At 28.2% G+C, this 18,377-nt stretch overlaps 2 protein-coding genes across 2 annotated transcripts; one reads left to right on the forward strand and one right to left on the reverse strand.

Moving 5' to 3' along the window:
• The first annotated feature begins 7,559 nt into the window (after window positions 1-7,559).
• Window positions 7,560-8,851, forward strand: LOC145167646 (small ribosomal subunit protein uS19x). Its single transcript, XM_079086883.1, has 4 exons — window positions 7,560-7,664; window positions 7,767-7,915; window positions 8,005-8,062; window positions 8,425-8,851. The coding sequence occupies exons 1-4, from the start codon at window positions 7,662-7,664 to the stop codon at window positions 8,671-8,673; spliced, it is 459 nt and encodes a 152-aa protein (XP_078943009.1). The 5' UTR covers window positions 7,560-7,661; the 3' UTR covers window positions 8,674-8,851.
• Window positions 8,852-9,810: 959 nt separating this feature from the next.
• LOC145167647 (CRM-domain containing factor CFM3A, chloroplastic/mitochondrial-like) lies at window positions 9,811-18,158 on the reverse strand. The gene is made up of 9 exons (XM_079086884.1): window positions 17,228-18,158; window positions 15,726-16,155; window positions 15,007-15,137; window positions 14,188-14,541; window positions 13,122-13,278; window positions 11,677-11,969; window positions 10,793-10,852; window positions 10,597-10,686; window positions 9,811-10,049 (listed from the first exon to the last, which is right to left on the reverse strand). The coding sequence occupies exons 1-9, from the start codon at window positions 18,083-18,085 to the stop codon at window positions 9,942-9,944; spliced, it is 2,481 nt and encodes an 826-aa protein (XP_078943010.1). The 5' UTR covers window positions 18,086-18,158; the 3' UTR covers window positions 9,811-9,941.
• Window positions 18,159-18,377: the final 219 nt, after the last annotated feature.

The following is an 18,377-nucleotide window of genomic DNA, read 5'->3' on the forward strand; positions in this document are numbered from 1 at the left end:
ATATAAGATAGCCGTATCTTTAACTAAATTTTTATAAAAAGAAGATATATAATTTAAACTTCCTAAAAATCTTTGTAATTGAGTTTTATCAATAATTTTGTCAGGAAATTTAGAAGCAAACTCTATACTTCTATTTATTGGAATTATTTTTCCTTTCTCTATATTATGGCCAAGAAATCTAATTTTGGATTGAAATAAAACCATTTTGGGTTGGGATATGACTAGACCATTTTTTTCTATAATTTGTTGAAAAAGATTTAGATGTCTAAAATGATCTTCGATGTTTTTAGAAAAAACTAAGATATCATCGATGTAAACTATCATGCAATTGCTATAAGGATAAAAAATATCATTCATAATATTCTGAAATTCAGAAGGTGCATTTTTTAAACCAAATGGCATAACATTTCATTCATATTGACCAAAAGGAACATTAAAAGCAGTCTTATATCGATCCTTTTCATCAATTTGAATTTGCCAATATCCTGATTTTAAATCAAAATTTGAAAATATGATTGCAGTATTTAATCTATCTATTAAATCTTTTTTATTTGGAATTGGATACCTAATCCACTTTAAAACTTTATTTAAAGGCTTATAATTTATTACTAGTCTGGGAACTCCTCTTTCTTGTTCTGAATGTTTATTAACATAAAAAGCAGTGCAAGACCAAGCTGATTTAGAGGGTCTAATTAAATTTTTACTTAGTAAAGAGGATATTTCTTTTTTACAATGGTCTAAATAGTGATGATTCATTTGACAAGGGCGAGCCTTGGTTGGAATATTTCTTTCATTAAAATTGTCTTCATATGGAAGAGGGATTATATGTTTCTTTCTTTCCCAAAAGGCATTAGGATGATCAGAACATATTTTTAAGATAAATTTATTTCTTAAATTATTAATTTTTTCTTGTAACTTTGGATTTTGTAATTTTTCGTCTATGTTTATTATTAAAATTTCTTCTTTTAAAAAGTTTATTTGTTTTGTTTTCAAATCTATAAGATCTATCCAACGAGTAAAAGGCTTTGTAATAAATTCAAAAAATACTTCATAATTTTGAAAATTGCCTAGGATTTCCTTTTCATTAACTCCAAATGGCAATATTTTTTGTAAAAATGGAGTGCCTAAAATAATTTCATTGTGGGACATATTCTTAATTATTGTAAAGTTTAGTGGAATACAAACTTTATTATTACAAATCTTTGCCTTAGACAATTTATAACTGATATCCAATTTCTCTCCACTAACGGTGCGAATCACATGGGTGGATTTTTCAAAATATTTGACAGGAATTAAACCTTCTTGTATACAGTTTATATCTGCTCCACTGTCAACAAGAGCAATAAATTCTTTTTTATAATATTCTCCAATTATTAATTTTATTTTGACGTACCATTTTTGGGATGTAATTAATTCCATAGCACTTAAAAATTCATCTGACTCATTATTTGAAGTTGATGTTTTACTATTATGGGATTCTTTTTCAAGAGTAATAATTATATTTTCTAACTTATTATGACTGTTTTTTAGAAAAATAATTTCATTTTTTAAATTATTGATTTCTTGTGTGTAATCCATGATTGTAGTGTTTAAAGAAATATTATTTTTCATTTTTAATCTTTGATCTATCTCTTTCATAGAATAAATTGGTTCGTTAACCTGAGTATTTCTTTGATTATTCATTATTTGATCAATGATTTGTGATCTTAATTCGGAATTATCTATATTTTTTAAAATAGATAAAATATCTTTATCTAAAACGTTTATTTGTAAATTATTCTGAAATTGTGATTGAATATTATATACTTCATCATCACATGAGCAATTATTTTTATCTATACAAAAACAATTATTTTCTTCTTTATTATAACTACTTGAAGATGTATAAATTTCTTCATCCGAATTTATATTATTTATTTCATCATCAGATGAGGATTCTTCCGAATCATTTAAAAGAATTTCTTTTAATTTCTCTTTCATATTATCGTCTAGATTTAGATTATTAATCTTTTTCTTTATTTTACATTTATTGACAAAATGACCAATTCTACCACATTTATAACAAGTTGGTGGATTATCTTTCTTTTTATTATGTTTTTCTTTTCTAAAAGACTTTCTTTTAGATCTATATTGTTTTTGGTTTTCACTATATTTTTTAAATTTTTTAGGGATATATTCCCTTTTTGATCTCTTTTTATTTTTTAAAGTATCAATACCGAATTGTTCACAAAAATGGCCTAATTGTTGTCTCTCAGTGAGGCGTTGTTTTTTAATCTGTTGATTTAATTTTATTTCATTACACAAAGCCAAGCCTTCTTGAGTGCATATTCCGATAAGTTTTCCATATGAATAATTTTCATAAGGAATTTGAGGATGATTTCCCTGTAATTGTTTCCTAACTCTTTCAGCAAAAAGGTTTGGAAGACTATCGATAAATTTTTGTTTCCAATAACTAGAATTACAATCATCTAATTCTAATACTTTGCTCATAAAAGTATCTTTATACCATCTAAATGAGGTTAAGGTTTTACATCTCATACCATTTAGTAAAGTTCTAGTATTACCATAATTATTTGACCATTTACCCGAAAAATGTTCAATTATACTTAGAAGGAGTGTATAAACTACATCTTGAACTATTGTTTGTGCAGAAGTTGAAGTGCCATCTTCATTTTTAATTTGATTAGTAACTATTTTGGTAGCATTATAAATTTGAATTTTATCTGATTCGTGTAAATAATTATCCCACCAGGCTTTTAATTGGCCAGTAAAACCTGCTATTATCATTTGAGCAACTGTTAAATCCGTATTTCCTAATTGTTTTGCACTAGTAGCATATAAAGTCATTCTTTGAGTTAACAAATATATTTGTCTTTCTGTAAAACCATCTAAATTCTATTCATAGACGTTTTTACCATTATAACTATTATCTTGAATAAACTCTTGTTCTTCAAATAAAACGTCTTGAGGGGTAGGTCTATTATAATAATATTTAGATTGGACGGGTTTTCTAGCAAATTTACCATCATAACTCTCATATTTTATTTTATTAATACGTTTATCTTGTTCAGATTCAGACCCAGAATTATAATCTGATTCTTCAATTTTGTTTAAAGTATTTACACTTAAATTTTCAGGTTTTTTTAATTTTTCTAAAATTTGATCTAGTTTTGTTTCATTTTTAAATTTAAAATCTTTTATTTCTGGAGGAGGTTGGAAAGTTGCTATTATTTTTTCTTTATTCGGCTTTGTTTTCTCCATTTGAGACTGTTCGATAATTTTATATATGCTTTCTACCTTTTCTTCTATAGAAAGAATTTTTTCTCCAAGAATTATAGAATATAAATTTGTAAAATTATTTTGTTGTATTAGTTGGTTAATATGTTCAACGGTTATTTGTAAAGTATTACTTTCAACTAATTTTTTGTAAGCAGAAAATTTCAAACTTATATTTTCTCTAGAAATTTGAAAACTTTGTTGGGGTGGAAAAATCGATTTTTGTATATTTCCATTTGTAAGAGTATATTCTCTTTCTATCATGTTTAAATAATTAATTATATACTTATGAAAAAACCATGGAACAAAATATATAGTTTTGTTAATTTTTGATAAATAAGAATAAAACTCATTTTGTATAATTGTTAATTCTTCTTTTGAAAATTCTTGGAATAACCAAGTTTTAAAAGGCTTCCATTTTTCTGTATTAAATTCATTATAAATTATTGATCTTGCCGGTGATCCCGGACTAAAATTTATTATTTCTTTTCTATCCATTAAATTGGAAAATTCATTTCTGAGGCAGTAGGATCCTCTTCATAGACACCTTGGACTATATTTTCTTTTATATTTAATTGATTTATTTTCTTGTCTAATTGAGACGTAGAACACCGGGAAGGAGTTTCTACCTTATATTCTAAAGGCGATATATGAGAATATAATGATCTAGTTGATCTACATCTTCTTAATAGAGGTATTTCTCCATCATCATTATCGAATTCTATTTGAATTCTTCCTTCCGATGTTTGTATAATTTCTGTAATTTTATTATTTATTTTTGGTTGAGGAGGAACCGCTCCCTCTAAGACCCAATTTTTTGGGAAATCTATTTCATCCCACTTAATAGCTTTTCTAGTGGTTATCTTAGACATATCAAAATTACTTTCTATTAAAATAGTTTCATTATTAGGTTTATTAGTTTTTTTACACCTAGGGTTCATTGTTTTTAAAGGCCTATAGTATATCCTATAACATATACATATTAATTCAGATCCTGGCATATAATTGTATCCATTTGTTTTAACATTTAAAGTTAAAGCATCTAATATATTAACATCAGATAACGATAATTGTAAATTAGGATAAACATTAAAATATACTGGACCATTAGTTAAACTGGACTGTATTATGTCCATTAAAGATTGTTTCCAATTCATATTACGACCATCACGTAGTACAGCTAAAAAACTTTCTGGTAAACCTTGTAAAGTTAAAGGTTTAAAAGCAATTTGCACTAATCCTATATGTAAATAATTATGAGTATATTGATATCTATGAATATCTTCATATGTTAATAATTTAACAACCATATCATCTTGATTCATTGTTAAATTTTCTTCAGTTGTTTTAACTGATTGTATAAAACCTAATTCTTCAAAAGTACCTAGCTCATATAAAACTTTTGGTTGTATTCTAGGAATTGTCCATTTGTTTAGTAAATCTAATTGTTTTGGTATTTCATATTCTTCATTCATTTGATTTTTAACATTATTTCTATTATTCCTTTTGAATATGTGAAAATTCATTTGGAAAATAAGTGTTAAGTAATCTTATCAAACACATGGCTCTGATACCATATGTCACAGAGAATTATTCATATTTATATGTTTTAAATTACAAAAAGATGTTTGGAATGTGCAATTTTTAAAAATATAACTCTTAAAATATAAATTTTAAAAGAATTATGTCATTAAAATAAAGGTAAATGAATGCATATAGACATTTTTAGGTGGTAGATTACAAAAAATAGACAAGAAAATGACATTTTCCACATATAGACATGAATTTCGCAGAGCTACCTCCGAGGGCTCCGTGGAATTAACTTATGCTCCGAAAAATCGATGTGACATATATATATATATATATATATATATATATATATATATATATATATGTGTGTGTGTGTGTGTGTGTGTGTGTGTCTAAAAAACAATTTATCGGAGCTATCTCCGATGAATGAACTTTTGTTCCGCGGAATGAACTTATGCTCCGAGGAATCGATATAGCCAAAAAAAAATCTGCCACATCGATTCCTCGGAGCATAAGTTAATCCCGTGGATCCCTCGAAGGTAGCTCTGCGAAATCCATGTCTATATGTGGAAATGTCATTTTCTTGTCTATTTTTTGTAATCTACCACCAAAAAATGTCTATATGCGTCTATTTCCCTAAAATTAAAGTCACGACAATGAAAAAAAGAACAATAACATCCATAAAATCCGCATACATTTTTATCCAATATCCACACAAAAATGAACCATAAAGCAAATGAATTTAGAACATTTATATTTTCGTCCATGTAAATAGAACCCATCAAAAGTTAATCATGATCTTATTTTTTTTCTTTCAAAAATACACTTCAAACATATTAACATTCATAGTGTCTTCATGTACTTGTTTCATTAATGTGAAGAGAATTCATCAAAACACAATTTTTTTTAAACACACTTCAAAAACATCAAAACTCATAACATTTTTCTTAGTTTTAAATGTACAACATTCACTTAGAAAATTCTTGTTGTTTCTATTTTTTCTTTGACAAACACACTTTCAATACATAATACATCAAAATTGACAACACTTTTCTTTTGACTTTAAATATACAACCTTAAGACAATTATTCATCATCTCGAAATATCAAAAATTTTGGACCGACTCTTGTACACAACAAACTTTTTATGTAATTTTAAGAAAATATAAGGAAAAAATGTGTTGAAAGAAGAAAACAACTATATTTGAAACGTCTTTATTCTCATCCATTCTAGATAATGAAATTGAAAAGAAAAAAAAACAAAATGAAAAAAAAACAAGTGTTTCTTATATAGACAAAATATTCGAATTAAATAATCATTTAAGCAAGATAAGATGAAGAATTTAAGAGTTTCAAATAAATATGATTAAAAATAAATGACTTATCTTGAATTATATTCATTTGATTGTCCTAGTTTGCAAATATTAATCAAATAGATAGAAATACATGAAACTTAAAACACCTAAAATATCCTCGATTCCTCCTGAAAAGATGATTGCAAGTATTAATCAATAACGTGCTAGAATCATATTTGACATTGTGGATTTTAATTACTTTTTTTCTTGTTACCTTAAAGGAAAAGTATCCTTCGGCTAACACTTGGGTAGTGTTTGTTTTTTGTCTGCAGATCTGCGCGACCTCTTCTGTCTGCGCCGCGCAGACCACGCGCAGACATTAGCCATCGCAGACTATTTGTTTTTTTGAAGACTGCAGACCTAAAAATGTCTGCGCGCACTCTTCTTGGCGCAGATGTGGACCAGAGTTTTCTAACATCTTCAGACATCTTCTAGCCTAAAAAAACATATATATATTTATTTTTTTTTTAGTTTTTTTTTTAATTTATATTTTTTCCAACTTTATTAATGATAAACAATTTGAAAAAAAAAATTACAAAACTTTAAAAAAAAACGTTCGACAATACAAACATGATATTTTTGACAAATTTATAAATAAAAATTTATTACAATAATAGTCGTTGAAGTTGTTTATATAAATATGAAAAAAAAATCGTAATATATTCTTATATTTTTTTGCAAAATTTTGTGAAACATTATTTAATACAGTATCGTCAATTTCTCGAGAAAATATTTATGGTATATTTTTAATGGATTTAATTGAAAAAATCGAAGTTTATTTCCATCAATTTATGTATTAAATTCTTTGATCACTAATTATAATGTTTAGTTATAACTTTGCAACCAAAGTTGTTGGTTTTTATCAAATATATACGTTAATTCATACCATTTTTTTTATTTTTTATAGAATAATACATAAAAGTTGATCTAGATTCGTTAATTATCTATAACAAAATCATAAAAATATTAAAAAATCACTTTGAAGTTTAAAAAAAAAATCAGTTTATTTAGATTTCAGTTTAATTTAGTAGCCCGCAGATGTTAAAAAAACAAACAGTCTTCTTTTTTTAGACTGAAGACGTTTGATCCACCTCTTCTACTGCAGATGTCTATAGATGTGGTCCGCAGACTGCAGACATTTTGTCTCAGAAAAAACAAACAGCACCTTGGACTTGGGATAAAAAACCTACCATGAAAAAATCAAAAGATTGTAGCCCAATAAATCTAAAGTGTAAATTATCATCGTCCCAATTCGATTCAATTTTCAGGTCCATTTTTGCAAACCAACTACAACTCACAACAATTTATCTGTATAATGTGGCCCATATCAACTTACTAGTCCAAATTGATCAAACTAAGATGTAACACAATTTGGGCCCAAACCCTAAGCCTTATATAAGTTAACCATCAAACAAGATCCTCAGTTGCAACCATCGAAAAACCCTAGTTTCCACTACCGGAGCAGCCGCAGAGTCCTTCTCAGCACGACAACATCTCGACAATGGTAATTCTCGATCTAATATCGGTTTCCTGTTCTGAATTTCATGAACTATTTGTCACAATTTAATCCGATAATGATGTATCTCCGTTCATTAATGTTGTTTAGGCGGAAGTGGAGGTTGATGTAGCGGCAGCCGGAGTGCCGAAGAAGAGGACGTTCAAGAAGTTCAGTTTCAGAGGAGTTGATTTGGATGCTTTGCTTGATATGTCAACTGATGAGCTTGTAAAGCTTTTCACTGCTCGTGCTCGCAGAAGGTATTCTATTTGTCCATCCTCTACAAATTCATCTAAAACTGTTGATCATTATGCATCTGTTGTTCTTAACGAATGTGGTGCACTGATAGGTTTCAGAGAGGTTTGAAGAGGAAGCCCATGGCTTTGATTAAGAAGCTTCGCAAAGCTGTAAGCTTCTTATTCTTTCCTATAATAATGTTTTTGATACTTCAATTAGAATTAGGTTTATACAATATCATTTGCTTAGATTACTTTGGCTCATCAGAATCCAAATATGTTAAGCATACACTTCGTCGCCATTGTTGATTTCATATACTTCATTGTGAATTAGCCTTACTTTCTCCATCAAAGTATTTTGCTTTACCCCTACAAAGTCTGGTTTATATGCAAAGCACACATTGTCTCATTCAAAAACCCTTTTCGTTCACCCTAATGATGATGTTTCTCCTTATACACAAAAGAATCTTGAATTTGTCTAACAACTGTTGCAGAAATGATTGCTTTAATAAAAAAATTTGACTTGTGTACAGAAACGTGAGGCACCAGCTGGAGAAAAGCCAGAGCTTGTGAAAACCCATTTGAGGAACATGATCATTGTCCCTGAAATGATCGGAAGTGTTGTTGGTGTTTACAATGGAAAGACTTTCAATCAGATTGAAATTAAGCCTGAGATGATTGGACACTATCTTGCTGAATTCTCCATTTCATACAAACCAGTTAAGCATGGAAGACCAGGTATTGGTGCTACTCACTCTTCCAGGTTTATCCCATTGAAGTGAGGGGATGAGGGGATGATGTTAAGCAGTGTTTTGGTTTCCTCAACATTTATTATATGTTTTGTTATGTTTTTGTTTTTGTTTAAGTTTTGTGATACTTCTTTGATCTTAATTAAGTTTTGAAGGTAGATTGATACATTGGAAAAATGGCAATTTTATGAATCGTTTGGTTGTTGCTTTACTATGTTCTATTTGAGGTTTTTGGTTGTTACATGTTTTTATCCTCAGGACTAAATTTTAACTCAAAATCTTGACAAACATATATAGTTTTTTTGCAAACAGTGGATGAGTATTTCTAACTTTTGAAATTATGAAATAACAATGAAAGGTATGAACTTGGAAAGTAAGATAACATATTAACATGTGTGTGAAAGTATGAATGGGTTTCACCCTATGAATTTAATGTATACAATGCTTGAATAAGTTTACAGAAAGTTAGATGCATATATGATCATGGTTGCATAAGAAATGCGACAAAAATCATAATAATACAATGCTATTTTTTGAAGTAATGTGACAGAAAAAAGTTATAGCAATGTCCATAGATGAAGATTTGGAGTGAAACCCAAAGTAAATTGATATTTCTTGAAATTGTGGGACAAAAGAAAAATGAATGTAAATGCATTGCATTCTAGCCTTGAGTAACACTTAAAAGATACCACATGTGGATATCACCAACAATAGCCAACATTCATGCAAAATGAGATAAGAAAATGACTATGTTTCATGAAAATTAGCTTAAGTACCACTATCAAAATATTCTAAATTTATCCTTAAAGTTTGTCGATTTAACAAATAATAATAATAATAAGAAACTAAATATTCTTCTTATTTTTTTTCCCTATTTATCTTTCTACCTATTTGAAATAATGACAAATATATTAAAATATAATCAATATTATCTAAATATAACACTTAGGAGGATATTTAATTTCTCAATAGAAAAGCTCTCGTACTTCACAAGTTACTAACTCCGTTTGAAAAAAAAAATTGGGTAAACCTGATTTTGATTTTTTTTTTTTTTTTAAAACACAACCTACTTTTACCATTTTTTGATATTATTTTTTATACATTTAGCAACCAAACTATTATTTTAATAACCAAAGTGGATAAAATGGTAAAACCACAACAATAATAGTATGGAAAATGGTTAAGAGAATAAATAGATAAAATGATAAAAACACGTCATACCTTTCTCTATTTTTCCCAGAAATTACAATTATAATGAAATTTAGAGTCAATATACATAACTTTATCTACGTTGCAACCGTTTACACAGCTACTTGATGATCCACATAATCCGTTTCTTCATCTTCCAAGTGACCATTTTCATCTTCTTCACTCTCATATGTATCAAGATAGACATCTTCTCCTTCCACCTAAAAAAAAACACGTATTATTACATAATGAAACAAAGCATTTACAAAAAAAAAAAAAAAAAAGCACACACGTATTATACAATACTGTTATAAATGGGTAGATTTTTATTTTAAAGTACAATGTTGTAATATGAAGAAATGAAAGTAAGATGCTACGATAAACAAATATATTATAGCATGTTGTTATTTCTTGCATAGTTGCATTTAACCCTTATTATAATTAATAGGATATTTTATGTCGAGGATGAATTTCTATAATAATTAATATTGAAGAAAAACGACATTAAATAATGAAAAAAAAAATCATTTGTGGAAAATATAATAACTAATACCAAATCCCTATTTTTTTTATTTTTTTTTTCATATAAGAGCTAAATGAAGAAATAGCAAAGAGCTTTTATATATTTGTTTATTGTATCATAATATTTTCATTTTTTTTTGTGATTTGTACTTTAAAAAATATACCCAATAAACAAATGAAAGTTTGTTGTTATTTTCTTTTTGTTTAGCTTTTTAACAAAAAAAAAAAAAAAAAAAAAAAATTTACCTCACTATCTTCATCTTCGGTGGAATAAGCCGCATCTAATTTGTCATATAACTCCTCATCTACTTCATCTTTGATAGTTGAAACATGTTCCTAAATCATTCATTGATGATAAAAATAAATAAAAAAACATTACAATAATGTTAACATTCATGCAAATGAAAGTAGGATGCTATAAATATTAAATAGAAGATCATACGATTTCAGATTGCAGTTTTCTCATTCTTGCATTCAAAGTTGAGATATGATTCATAAGAGCCTGTTTAACAAAGAATCAAAACAGAAATTCAGCTTCATATTAAAACACAAATATAGAAAGTCAATGAAAGGAAACTTTCCCGATAAAATACTAACTTTTCACAAATTTTCCCTTGTTTTTTTTTTCAAGTTAAATATAAGAAATAGCAAAATATACTTTCATTGATTTGTTTATTATAGCATCTTACTTCTCATTTTTTTTTTTCTTCCTGTTATTAGGAAGAAAAAAAGACCTTATATTTTGTGTTTTTTTTTCCGGATTAAACCTTAAATTTATTTTTTTCTTGAAAAAGACCTTGTATTTTTTCATTTTTTCCGAAAAAACCCTCAACTTTTTCTTTTTTTTTGTCCGAAAAAAACCCTCAACCTTCTAACTGTTTCGGAAAAACCCCTCAACTTTTATAGTTTTTTCCGAAAAAAAAACTCACATTTTACAAGTTTTTTCGGAAAAAAATATGACTAAAAGGGTCGGATCGAAAAAAATGAAAAAAATGCAAGCTCTTTTTCAAGAAAAAAAAAAATAAAGTCTCGAGGTTTAATTAAAAAAAAACAAAATATAAGGTCTTTTATGAGATTAACCCAAGATTTTTCAATATATAATGTCATAATAAGCGTTACAATAAAGCAGAAAGTAAAATACTATAATTAGGTAAAATTTTCAAAGTACAACGTATTAACAATTAAAAAAAATTGAAAGTATTCAATTTTTCCTTTTGTTTCACAAAACATGTCTTAAATATCTCAAATACTTTTTAAACATCATTTATTCATACAAAGCACTTCATAGGAATAAATACAAAAAAAAAAAAAAAAAAAAAATCATACCTCACGTCTTTGAAGCTCAATAGAACGTGCCAAAGCTTTCCTTTTTGTTAACAAATTTTTGGGTCTTAATTTAGAAGGTCTTTTATAATCATTACCCCTAAACACAATAATTGCATACCCTTTTGAAATTTTATCAACCGAAACTAATACACCTCCACTTTCTGATTCAAGTGATAATGCTATATTTTTAACTTCTTCAAAATTTGTTTCTTTTATAATAATTTTAACCAATTCTCTATATTTCCAATGAAGATGCATATTTTCCACAGTTCCATCAAACACCCCACGCCTACCTACAATTAATTACAAAACAACAATCAAATGTTTTTCATTGGAATCAAAATACCAACGTATTTTACTCTTTTACTCTTTTTTTTTTACCAATATAGACATTGTACTTTACTTTCCTTTTTTCTTTTTTTTTTATCTTTTCTACAATTATTAGATATGAAAGGGAAAATTTCATAAATAGTAACATACTTTACTCTTTTTACCAATATATGCAATGTACTATATTTTTTTTCCCTATTATAGCAATGTCCTTATATTTTTGTACCCATAATAGTATCTTAGTATTTACATTTCTTTACACATAATAGAATATATTTTTAAACCCATAATAACAAGGTATCTACCTACCTACATTTTCTTACCCATAATAGCAATGTATATAACAAATAAAGTACATTGTTCATACTGATAGCAAAATTTAGGCTTAATCTCATATAAGACCTTATATTTTGTGTTTTTTTTCTGGATTAAACCTCATTTTTATTTTTATTTTCCTGAAAAAGACCTTGCATTTTTTCATTTTTTCCAATCTGGCCCTTTTAGTCATTTTTTTTTCTGAAATAACTTGTAAAATGTGAAGGTTTTTTCGATGAAAAACTAAAAAAGTTGACGGTTTATTTGGAAATAGTTAGAAGGCTGAGGGTTTTTTTCCAGAAAAAAAGGCAAAGTTGAGAGTTTTTACTTTTTTCGGAAAAAATGAAAAAATACAAGATCTTTTTTAGGAAAATAAAAATAAATTTGTGGTTTAATCCAGAAAAAAGCACAAAATATAAGGTCTTTTGTGAGATTAACCCGAAAATTTTTATTATGGTAAAAAAAAAAAACAAATATACTGCTATCTTGGGTTAAAAAGAAAGTACATTGCTATAATCAGTAAAGAAACATAAAGAATAAAAATATAAGTATGTTTCTATTATGGGCAAAAACTAAAGTATATTGGTAGCAACATACTTACATTTCTTTACCAATAACAACAATATCTAACAAATGAAAATATAATGCAAGTATTTGTTGTTATTATGGTAAAAAGATTCACATGCCACATGCATTGGTATAATTAGTAAAGAAATGTAAGTAAGTTGGTATTTTGGGAAAATAAAATAAAGTATGAAAATGAAGAAAGCTTATTTTATTTGTATTAGTAATTATTTTACCAAGGAGTAAGAAAGCTTTCATCCTTAAACCGAGTTTCCTGAACATAAATCTTTCCTCATCTGTGATACTATTTGGATCCGCGGGTCGATCCGCTGGATCTAGAAATGCTTCCACTTTTGATAACGCGTGTTCTGCTTTCATTAATTTTTTATCAGCCTGTAAAAAAATTAATATATGGTAAATATGATTATATAAAAAAAAAAACAATCCAATTCTTCGAATAAGTCAATTTAGAGGGTTGTAATTTGTTAATATACTATTTTTTGACAGTTTAAAAAAAAAACAATTTTTTTCAGGTAATATGATTTTGGAAAAGATTAAAATAAAGTTAAAAACACAACAAACTTTCATCCTTTTATAGATTTAGGCATTTAGCCACTGAACTTTTTTTTTATGATTATTGTGATAAACTAGTTCAATGGCTAAATCAATAAAAAGTAATAACTAAATCGATAAAATGGTGAATTTATCGATTTGCCCATTGAACTATTTTCTATTGTGATTAATCTGTTATACTTTCTTTGACCTTTTAAAATCAATTTTTCTAGTTACCCGATTTGTTTTTAAACATTAAAAAAAGTATTAACAGTTTGATCACTACAAAAAATAGTTATTGACTAAAATGGTGAAAGTATGTTGTGCTTTTTTGTATTTTGCCCTAAATTATAGGGTTAATCTCAAAAACACCTTATATTTTGTGTTTTTTCCGGATTAAACCGCAAATTTATTTTTTGCGTGAAAAAGACCTTGTATTTTTTCATTTTTTCCGATCTGACCCTTTTAGTCATTTTTTCCAAAAAAGTTGTAAATGTGAGGGTTTTTTGGAGAAACTAAAAAAGTTGAGGGTTTGTTTGGAAGCATTTAAAGGGTTGAGAGTTTTTTTGGGAAAAAAAATACAAAGTTGAGGGCTTTTTGGAAAAAATACAAGGTCTTTTTCACGCAAAAAATAAATTTGAGGTTTAATCCGGAAAAAAACACAAAATATAAGGTCTTTTTTGAGGTTAACCCAAAATTATATTAACCAAAAAGACAAATCATTACAAATCAAAGTTTCAAGAAACTCACAAATCTAAGCTTCCTTTCAAGCTTTCTAACAAGATCCTCTTGTCTAATTACTTCTGCTTCTTGAAAAACTTTTTTCTTATGATCATCATCAAGCTTTTTTGCCCATCGAGCATTTGCATCAAGACTTTCTCCAAGTGTCCCTGTAGATCCTCTCAAATGTTCATATTTTTCAACTTTTGGTGTTATAAAAGTTGATGCTCTTAATCTTGCTTCCTCTTCTTCATCTTGTAAAGATATTGCAAGTCTTTCTTTTTCTAATAAAACCTCTGAAACATTGGGTGACAAGAAATCTTTTCCTCTGTAAAACACCAAGAAATCTTTGTTTCTTGACAAAAGTATCCCTCCTGTCAATTTCTGCAAACAATAAACACAATCACATTGTTGAAGAATGATAAATATATAGGTTTCAAATAAGGGTATATAAGTAAATTTTACTCTAACTTCGGATAATGTTTGGATGTGCTTTTGTTATATAATCACATTCGATGGAGTTTGTTTGACAAATTTCAATTGTTTAGCAAATTAACAGATCAAATAAGGGTATATAAGTAATTTTACTCTAACTTCAGATAAACAACTTTAGTACCAAAATAACAGAATAAAATAAGGGTATATAAGTAACTTCACGAAATTTGTTGTGGCTAGTATGTAGTATCACAATAACAGATAAAATAGGGTATATAAGTAATTTTACTCTATCCTTGCATAAACAAGTGTTAAAACTCAAAAAGAATGATAAGCATAAGTAGCCAAAAAGTTACAAAAATTTCGTCATATTTATATTTTTGTAATAATTTTATTAAGTTATTTTTTGAGTACCTTGATATCTTCAGCCATTCTCTCACTTGTAGTTAGTTGAACACCACGTTTTAGAGCAACTTTTGCAATTGAACTCCTTTCCCACAACTTAATTATTGCAGCTGCTAAACCTTGATGTTGTCTGCTTCTACCTAAAAATATACATATAATCAAATATATTATAAAATTCTTAATATGTTTTATAAGGTACTTTCTATTTATTTGATCACCAAAATTCAAAATTTGGTACTCAAAAGCACCAACTTTTCAAAAAGGGTAATATAAAAGGAACAACAACGTACTTTTCTTGATTTGTTTATATTTATAATAACATTATACTTTCATTTCTTTCTATTAGAGCATTCTACTTTGAAGATCTACCCAAATATAGTAGATGTCATCCAAGTAAAAGCAATTTTCATTGCTACAAATGGACATGTTTTTTCAAAGTACACATAATTCGGTAGATTTTTCAAAGTACAATGTGTTAATAAGGAAAAGAAATTGAAAGCATAGTGTTGCAATAGAAAGAAATGAAACTAGGATGTTATAATACAGATAGAAATGAAAAGTCAATTGCTATTTATGACATTTAGCTCTTTGAAAACGGATTATTTAGGTCAAAAGTCGGATAGTTTTAGTAACGATTTTCAAAGTACAATGACCAAATTAGAAACCCCATGAAAGTATCTTGCTATTTTTATCAATAACTTGTACAAAAAAAGTGGCATACTACATACCTAAAGCAAAATGTGGAGGAAGAACTCTTGCAAGCCTTCTTAAAGTAGTAGCTTCTTTTCCAATAAGTGTAGCTTTGACTCCATATGGAAGTATTCTAAAAGGTGGTTCATACCCATCGAGGGTTCCTGGTAACAAATCCGCATCCACGGGTAGTGGATCACACCCTGGCCAATCAGTGTACCTCGGGCCCAATCCTTCTAGAAGCTTGTCCACTTCTTTTTCATAGCTGTTGTCTGTTTCTGTGTCTAATTCTTGGACTTGTGAATCTTCTTCTTCCATTGAAGCAGTGTCAGAAAAAGACGATTTTTGTGAAAGTTGTTTGTTGTATTCACGTTTTTGTTGTTTTAAAGAAGGGTCTTTGTATTCTACGCCTCTATAGAGAGCAATGGTGCTTCCGGATCTCCAAATCACTAACCCTCCAGTTCTCATCTAATATTAGTTCAAGATTTTATATTAATAACTAACAAGTAGATGTAGTATTTGAGTTAAAGAATTGAATTTGTAAAAGTAGATAAGGTTAAATGCTTGTTTTTATGCAAAAAGAAGGTGTTTGTTACATGAAATATGAATAAGTGAGAAACATTGTTGCATAAGTAAAGCATTTCATATGTATTATGTCATAAGGTGATTGGTTCTAGTTATAATGTTGCATATTTTAGACATAGAATGAAACATGGGTATGCATGTTTCGTCAAAAAAACAATTTTGTTACATAAAATAAGAAGGAGATGAAACATTGTGGCATAAACAAGCATCTAATCCACACATATATTATTTATGCCAAAAAGATATGCAATATCTTAGGAGCAACATGTTTAAATAGTTGAAACATGGTTCCATAATTCATGTCATTTGCATAAATTGGTAGAAAAGTGAAACATGGTTGCATAAGTTAGCATTTAACCAGTGTCACATCATGAGGTAACTGATTCTAGTTATAATGTTGCATATTTGGTCATGGAATAAATCATGGTTGTATATTCTGTACTTTCATTTTTTGTCTTACTAAGGCATTGTAGTTTGAAAAATCTACACAATATAGCATTGTACTTTCAATATTTTTCTTATTATATTTTGAAAAATCACGCAATTATAGAAGTGAAAGTTGCTTTATATATCGATGGCATTCCAAAAATTGAATCAATTTTTTTTCAAAATACAATGTTGTAATAGAAAGAAATGAAAGCACATTGCTATTTATTGCATAATTCTATGTGTATATGCATGTATATATATGCATATAAACAAACGGATCATATATCTTTAATATTCTAGAATTATTGAAACTCAATAACTACATATAATGTGTTTGTATCCATGAAACATAATTCTAGGTTCTATCACAAAAATTGCTTTAATCTTGAAACTTTTCAAAGATATATGACTTTAAAGTTCTATCCCATCGATTCTCATTTCTTATCATGTAATAATTTAAATTTCTTTTCAGATAAGGCTAATCCATTTCTAATACACAGATCGAAAAAAGTTGCAAGAAACTTACTTCTAATATCTCATGCATGCGCCTCATATTAAGTGCACCAGATCCTTCGATTTTGAGCTTCACAACTTCTGCTGATTTCCACTTATCTTTAATCAAAGCCACCATTTCTCTAGTAACACCAGCACCCGTGATTCTTGTCTTGTTCTTCAATTTAAAAGCTAAGTTCCTCAACCTCCTCAATTCCGACTCTGGAATCGTCAATTCCGCCACACAAGTCTTACTCTTTTGCCTCACTGAATTCCTATTCGCATCTTCCTCTGAAGGTTTCTCCCATGGGAATCGCACTTTCCCGTTACTACCCCTAAACACGTCTTCAACTCCAAGAGGTGATTCCGGTGAAAACCCACCTCTGGAATTCGGTAAAATCCCTTCCTCAACGTAGAATATGTCCTCAATTGAACCCTTCTCGATTTCCCTCTCTTTCTTTTCTTTAACGTCATCGACATACCCAAATTTCTTTAGTTTCTCCACGATTTTGTCCATCGTACTACCAGTACTACGGTGTACACCGCCATCATCACTATCGGAATCGTCCCCATATCGATAATTTAAAACTGGTTCAGCCTTTTTAGGCCAATTTTGCTTGTGGGTATCATCCCATTTCTCTAACCAACCACCACTAGTGTTACTTTTTGACTGCAAAATCGGTGATTCTGCGATAGAACCCGCTTCATTGTTCTTATTTCTAAGAACAATTTTGGATTTTTTATGGGGGGTCGGGTTTAAATTTGTCGAATTACTTTCATAATTAGCAATGACTTTGTGTTTCTTGAAAGGATTATAAGAGCAGTACCTGAAGAAATGGAGCTTGTATACTGAGCTGTGAAACGAGTCTAAACGAGTAGGTACCAGAGCCATGTTTTCATGAAGGTCTCCTAGTAGAAGATAGATACTCTCCAATCGAATGACCTACATACAGAAAGAAACGAAAAATGAAAAGGGAAATTTAAATTTATTCCCCCAAGTTATAAGTTATTGTCATCTAATTTTATTTTATTCGATTTTAGGTTCATAATTTGACATGTTTTTAGTAAATAAACTATTTTGTTTGTTTTTACTTTTTAAGTTGTAGTAAATTTATTCCCCCAAGTTATAAGTTATTGTCATCTAATTTTATTTTATTCGATTTTAGGTTCATAATTTGACATGT

This window comes from Lactuca virosa, chromosome 3 (genome assembly GCF_052849685.1).
Source record: "Lactuca virosa cultivar CGN04683 chromosome 3, Lactuca_virosa_CGN04683_v6, whole genome shotgun sequence".
NCBI lineage: Eukaryota > Viridiplantae > Streptophyta > Magnoliopsida > Asterales > Asteraceae > Lactuca > Lactuca virosa.